The sequence below is a fragment of the Cynoglossus semilaevis genome, chromosome Z, assembly GCF_000523025.1.
Source record: "Cynoglossus semilaevis isolate Cse_v1.0 chromosome Z, Cse_v1.0, whole genome shotgun sequence".
NCBI classification, from domain to species: Eukaryota; Metazoa; Chordata; class Actinopteri; order Pleuronectiformes; family Cynoglossidae; genus Cynoglossus; species Cynoglossus semilaevis.
In genome coordinates, this window is record NC_024328.1 from 16,365,805 (window position 1) to 16,372,435 (window position 6,631).

Below are 6,631 nucleotides of genomic sequence, written 5' to 3' on the forward strand. Positions count from 1 at the left end.
TTTAGTTAAGCCTGTTTATAACCAATACCTTATTGATTTGACACATCATCACAGGAGATAAACATGGCATTTTGAGAAAATTATGTGTTTTTGGCAGAAATCCATTATGTGGTACTGTTTGGGTTAATAATGTTTTTTTATAAGGTACTCAGGGATGACTGGGGAAAAACTATGGTAATACTTCATGAAAATTGATTTTCATTAAGTATTACTATACAAAAAAAAATTCAGCCCACTTTTTTTTAAATTCTCCAACTGCATAATGGCAGTTTTGTATTCCTCTAAATAAAAATTGCAGTGTCAAATAACTGTTCATAAAAGCTGTTAAAAACTTTTTTGATAGATCTGATTTCACTTACAACAACAAACCTCTTAAAAATTGTGTTTTGTGTTTTTTAGTCTTTTCCTCAAAGGCATCTAACATTAGAAAAGTTGATTAGCATAAATATATATTTTTAATCAATACTGTAAAATAATTGTTATTTTCAAAGTTGCATTTCAATGAAATGACAGATGTGTGACCGTGTAAAACATGTTGCTGGACATATTTTAATGACCATTAAATGGGCAACGGTGCTACAACCCACACTGACCAAACAAGCATCATTACAGCTTCAAACCTGTTTCTGTGGCTTTAAGAAAACACCATCTGTACATATGGCTGGCACAGGATCAAACATACAGCCTACTGCAGTGTGTATGACATTCAGGCGGCTCATCAGTAGAAAACACAGCGAGTGTGATGTATGGGAATGTGTGCCATCTCTCTGTGATGTTGCTTGGCGTAAGGCCACAGGTAGAAGTCGATGACAGCAGAGGTGATGTTACAACTCTGTCCGTCCTTCTCCTGTACCAGTTTGCACAGTCGCTTTCTGATCAACTCTACGCTCCAAATGGAACAACCTCTGATCTCCACCTCTCTCCTGTCTCCTGAACACAGCAGCTCACCTGAAAAAAACAGAGACATTAAACCCATACAAGATTATTTTTTAAGGCAAACACACACTCTTTTGTCTTACCTTTCTTCAGGGTCTGCATCAGGGTGTCAGAGTACCGTAGTACTCCAAGATAGACCAGAGCTTGTGGGACCCTGTAGTCAGCAAACATAGTCAGCCAGTCCATGTTAGTGATGTCTCCCTTTCCTCGAGCCTTCATCACTCCCCAGAAATCTGCCACCAGGATCTGAGCTCTCTTGTGGAAGGAGATTCTCTTCCCCTGAAAGAGACACAAGACAATGTCTCAACAAGTATCATTAGCAATAATAAAAAAAAAAATATTGCCACTCGGTCCTCGGCCAGGAGATGGAACCCTCACATTATTATTATCTATACATGAATTAGTTTTTGACAGAGTTCAAGTGATTAAAAATATTTTCTCTCTTTGTAAACATCCCATAAGAAAAATAAGTTCTGATCTAATTCGGTAAGATAAGAGAATCAAGAGAAGACATTGAGTGTTTTCACAGACCAAATTAAATACAGTATATTCTACAGACAAGTTCAGTCAAAAATATTTTCTGGGCACCACCTGGACAGCCACGTCACTGACGTTTCCTGCCAACACACTCTGTTTAGATGATGCAGCTGTGAATTACACTGATGTCCAGTTGTAATTACTCCTCTACTCACACCAAACTGTCTATTCCCCCCGCTCAATATGATGTGATTTAGAATAAAGAAAAAGCTAAAAACAAACGGGAAAAGGCTGTAGGATTGTGTTCAATTATATTATCCAGTGTGAATAAACCTCACACAAAGATTTTCACTGCACACACATAATTATATCAATATAAACTTTCTGTTTCTGTACCAGGAATATACAGACAAAAAATGTGTTACATTCTGGAGTGCTGATTAATCTTATTTAATTGTGATTATTCATGACTCACTGCAATCATAGTTACAACCTTGGGTTTATGAGGTTAATCTACAGCTAGTCTGTGATTAGTCAAATTACATATTTGAATCTCATAATTTATATTCATATAAACATATATATATATACATACATGTATAAATATATGCATGGATATAAATAAGAACAGTCAATATATACATACATAGCTATATAAACATGTATGAATCTGACTTTTACCATACTTCACTAAATTTGTTGATGTTAAATAAAAAAAAATGAAAAAAAAATTCCAGCATTTTTCTGTAAAAACGTAATTGACAAACCCATGGTTTTATTTACATATTTGTTTTTTATCTCCATTTGTAAACTCAAATCATTTCCCTGTGGTGTATGAAAGTGTAAAACAAGTTAGTGAAAACTAACCTGATAGGTGGTTTCATCCCTGTAAGATGGAATCTTCTGCACAATGAGCTCCACCATTTTCCGGGCGTCCTTCCCAGCTTGGCTGATAAAACTACGAAAACTTCCGCCATGTTCTAGCAACACACAGCCACCTTCCGTCAGCACCTTGTCAGGCATATTGAGTTTTACATTAGACAACAGTGAGGAGTGTGAGAGAAGGCAGCCGTGTTCTTGCAACATGAAAGAAACAGGTATAACACTGATAGATAGGTGTTTTCACAGCAACTGACACTTGGAGATGTTTGGAGCAGGATAAATGTATCTTCTTGACAATGTTAACAGTAGACTTCATCATCATCTAGCTTCATCTTAAGAGATGACAGTGTGACAGGGAGCGTCGGTCTGAATCTGAAGCTAACCATTTTATGACATTTGAACCTATGTTTTTTTTGCACATTAAATTTTCTTTTGTCGTTTGCATAATGTAAATACTAAATTGTTACTAGGTCAGGGGTCTCAAACTAATTTTCACCGAGGGCCACATCAGCAATATAGTTCCCCGTGAAGAGCCAGTTGTAAATGGAAAACTGTATAGATCAGGGGTCCTCAACCCCTTGTCCGTGGACCAGTACTGGTTCATAGGTCATTTGGTACTGGGCCACAGTGAGACACAGTGAAAAAAATGTACTTAATTCTACTAATTTTACTTAATTCAAAGAAAATCCACTATATTCATTTACTTTGTTTATTTAAAGATAATCTGGCATCATTTTAAAATAAGAGGTCATTCAGACTCAAACACAATAGAGCCTAAAAGATGTTTTATTTTTAACATTTAATAATCCTTCGATGCTCAGCACCTTGGTACTGGTCTGTAGTAACGGGTGGTACTGCCTGACCAGTCCTTGGAACAAAAAAGGTCAGGGACCGCTGGTATAGATGTACCTACTCGATAACAGACTAATACATGTTTCTGCAAGGGATTATTATTTATTCAAGCTACATATATTGTTCATTGCGGTGTAATAAAAAAAAAACTTTTAATTTCATAGGTAGAGAAACTCTGCTGTTTGGACTTTACTAAATTATTTTTAAGATCCCGCTGGCCACCTAAAACAGCTTGGTGGGCAGCATTTGTATGCACTAGGGGAAAAGGAGTGGTGTGTGTACGGTACAGAGGAGTGTCATCTGAGGTCACTGAGCTGTGCACTGCAGCAGCAGCTTTTAAATAAGATTTTAAAGCTTTAAAAATGATCACTCTAAACAGAACAGGTAACTGCAAAAGATTTTGTGTTTCTGTCTGGACAAACCAGACATGGGGAGTTTCTAGCTCTGCAACGCCTCAAATAGCCTCCAGGGACACACTTTTAGATTAGGACCCACGATTTTAGAAAACAGTCTTGGGAGGTTACGCATGAATCATGAATTGTTTTTCTCAGTTATCTTGTTGCCTATAACCTGTGGTTATAGTACTATAGCTGACATAATAAGACATAATTAGCACCTTGTGTCGTTCCTCCAGCATGGGCATGGGTGTGTCATTGTCAGAGCGAAGGACATGTTTGAGTTTCTCCGCGGTGATCTGAGAGAAAAACTTTGGATCAGTGATAGGAATACCTGTGAAGTGAAGAGAAAAAAACAGGTCTCTGTTGGAACAGGAACCAGAGTGGAGCCAGACACCCAGTGATACCAAGCTATAAAGTGGTCTCTCCTGCATTGATGTAGTGCATATCGCCACTGTAGCAGTTTTTTTTTTTTTTTTTTTTACAGATGACGTTCAAAAGACATAATTTGTTCTGATCTGATCTGGTCCTGTCAAACCTCACCATCCACTACAACAAAGCAACATGTGCTATTCCAAGTCCACAGTAAAAGTTCCATTGTATAGAAGACATCAGTGATTCATTCCAGAGTGGTTCATGCTAATTATAAAAGATGCTCTGGCACATGCAGAGCTGCAAGCAATTTCCTGACAGTCAAAGTTCATGAAAAGGGCATGAAATCATCATGTACTGTTAGTGCAAATGCAGAGGCATACTGATTAGAATAAAAATTTAAAAGAAAAAAACAAAACAAACAATACATTCATTCAATATTAACATTTTCCAGGAAATGTGTATCCTTTAAAAAGGAATTAAGTCCTTATAAGATTACAAAGAAAAGTTCAATTATACACTTCTAACATTAATGTCAACTATTCTGTTACTCGAAATATGTGCAGTAGTTATTAAGAGACAGGTCACCTTTCTGAGTAGATTTGTGGAAAATCTGGTAAACAAAGAGCTCTGGTAGATTGCTGTAAATATGTTTGCTTTTTATGGAACATGTAGTCACAATTATAAACTATATTAAAAAATATATAAAGGCTACCAATTAAAAAGTGAAGACATCTAAAATAGAAATATTTTAACAAGACTTAAAATGTAGAATTCTATTTAGAGAAAGAAATGAAGCACAACACATGAAACAATACCCAGTATAATTAAAAAAATGTTAACAGAGGTTAAAAAGGTAAAAAGAGACCTTGCGTCCTAAAAAGTACTTTCATCATCTGTTTTTTGTTTACTCCAAATGATTACTTTTGCTTGTACACATCTGTTAAACATGGTCAGTGATCAAAATACTTTACAAGCTTCTTTAAGTACCAAGTATTTAACAACCTCTAAATATGAATATCATGTTTACCATTGTTTCCTTAGAGCTATACTGTATGTAGACTGACCTTCATCCATGGCCCTGGTGACTGCAGCACAAAGGGTCATGTAACCTGTGTATGTGGTCCCTCTGTGTGTCACCTCACACTGCTGAGCTTCATTCTCTGGCCAGAAGGAGAAATTCATAGTGTCAACCACAAACACCCAGTTCAAGGCCTGCAAAGTTCAAAAAAAAAAAAAAAAAAATCCAAAACATGTGTTATTCAAGTGTCAGTCAGTATCAGTGAGGAAAAAACCCTTCCAATTATTCACTGTTAATTTATCCTGTTTGCAAATTGACTTTGGGATAAATATATAGACAAATACATTGATTGCACATGTTGAATTCTGTCTATGCTTCAATGTTGCATTAATAATAAATAAAAATTATTAGATTTATTTACATTTGCCACACTAGTATTTATTTTAACTTATCTTCATTAACTTAACTTATCTTTATTTGTCATTGTGACACAGCACAGCACACCATGCACAACGAAATTTATCCTCTGCATTTAACCCATCACCAAGTGAACAGTGGGCAGCCGTGGGGAGCAGTGCTTGAGGACAGTGCATCTCAGTGGCAGTTGGTGGATTCGAACCTGGGGCCTTCCGGACCGAAGTCCGCTTCCTTTACCACTAGGCCACCACCACCTTATTTTATTTATTTGTTTCATTTCAATTAAAAAAGAGGTATTTGTGGACAAACAGCTTAAAAGATTTAAGAATAGATCAGAAACAATAATTGTCATAAAATAAAAAAAGATATATCCAATTGGAAAAATAATGGTAATTTGTATTTGATGAGAAGACTGATTTAAAGAAATAAACATAATTGGCCGCCAGCACATTACAGTAAAGGGGAAAATACAGAGTACGTTGACCGTCGCACACCAGAAAACAATATAATTCTATGGCATCCTGTTTGTATTTGCACACATGAATACAAATACAGACATGAGTCTTGAGGTTAACAATCCCCTTTCACCCAAACTAGTCCACACCACTGCAGATTGCCTGCTTCTCACTAACCATATATTTGTAGCATGCATTTACAAGGTCATGAGTGAATCTAATCCTTTAAAAATGTGTCCAGAAGAAGAGAACGAATGCATGAATTTTGAAACACTACTGATAATAATAATTTATCATTCTGAGTGGCCCCGTGATGCCACAACTCCCCTCATCTGAAGTGGGTTCTGGAGCCAATAGGTTTGCCTTTTTCCAGCCACTGGCAGTGAGATCGTCACTGTGTCGCAGAGAGAACAGCATCTCTGCCACCTTCTGAACTCCATCCTCCTCCACAAACACGTCCTGACTGCGCTCTGCTACGAAGCGGCCAGACTCACGTGGAAGCAGAGGTGTTTCCATAACACTATGGAACAGAAGTACTCTTGAAGGAATACACACACTTGGACATAATCATATTCAATATTTGCTGCCAGAGGATTTAAACACCTACAGGATGCAAAATAGATTTAGTCACAGACACGCCGACTGCAGACCAGGAACATGTTCACATTTACAAGTTTACATTACATATTTTGGTATCTATGTTAAAGTTGCATTTAAGCAGAACATAGCTATTTTGGTGACTTTAGCTATTGCTAATTGGGGCTACACCTTTTCAATTATTAAGACAATAACTTAAGGGTTTTTTCCATTTTCAGGGGAACTTT

The 6,631-nt window shown here is 36.7% G+C and overlaps 1 protein-coding gene across 1 annotated transcript in view; it reads right to left on the minus strand.

The window, feature by feature from the left end:
- Positions 1-518: 518 nt before the first annotated feature.
- Positions 519-6,631, minus strand: part of qng1 (Q-nucleotide N-glycosylase 1) — a 7,005-nt gene continuing 892 nt past the window's right edge. Inside the window, exons 2-7 of the mRNA XM_008336677.3 lie at positions 6,135-6,327; positions 4,982-5,129; positions 3,764-3,876; positions 2,281-2,424; positions 1,020-1,215; positions 519-948 (exon numbers count right to left, since the gene is read on the minus strand). Of these exons, the coding sequence (XP_008334899.1) occupies positions 719-948; positions 1,020-1,215; positions 2,281-2,424; positions 3,764-3,876; positions 4,982-5,129; positions 6,135-6,323 (1,020 nt within the window). The 5' untranslated portion in view covers positions 6,324-6,327 and the 3' untranslated portion in view covers positions 519-718. The remainder of the gene's footprint in view (positions 949-1,019; positions 1,216-2,280; positions 2,425-3,763; positions 3,877-4,981; positions 5,130-6,134; positions 6,328-6,631) is intronic.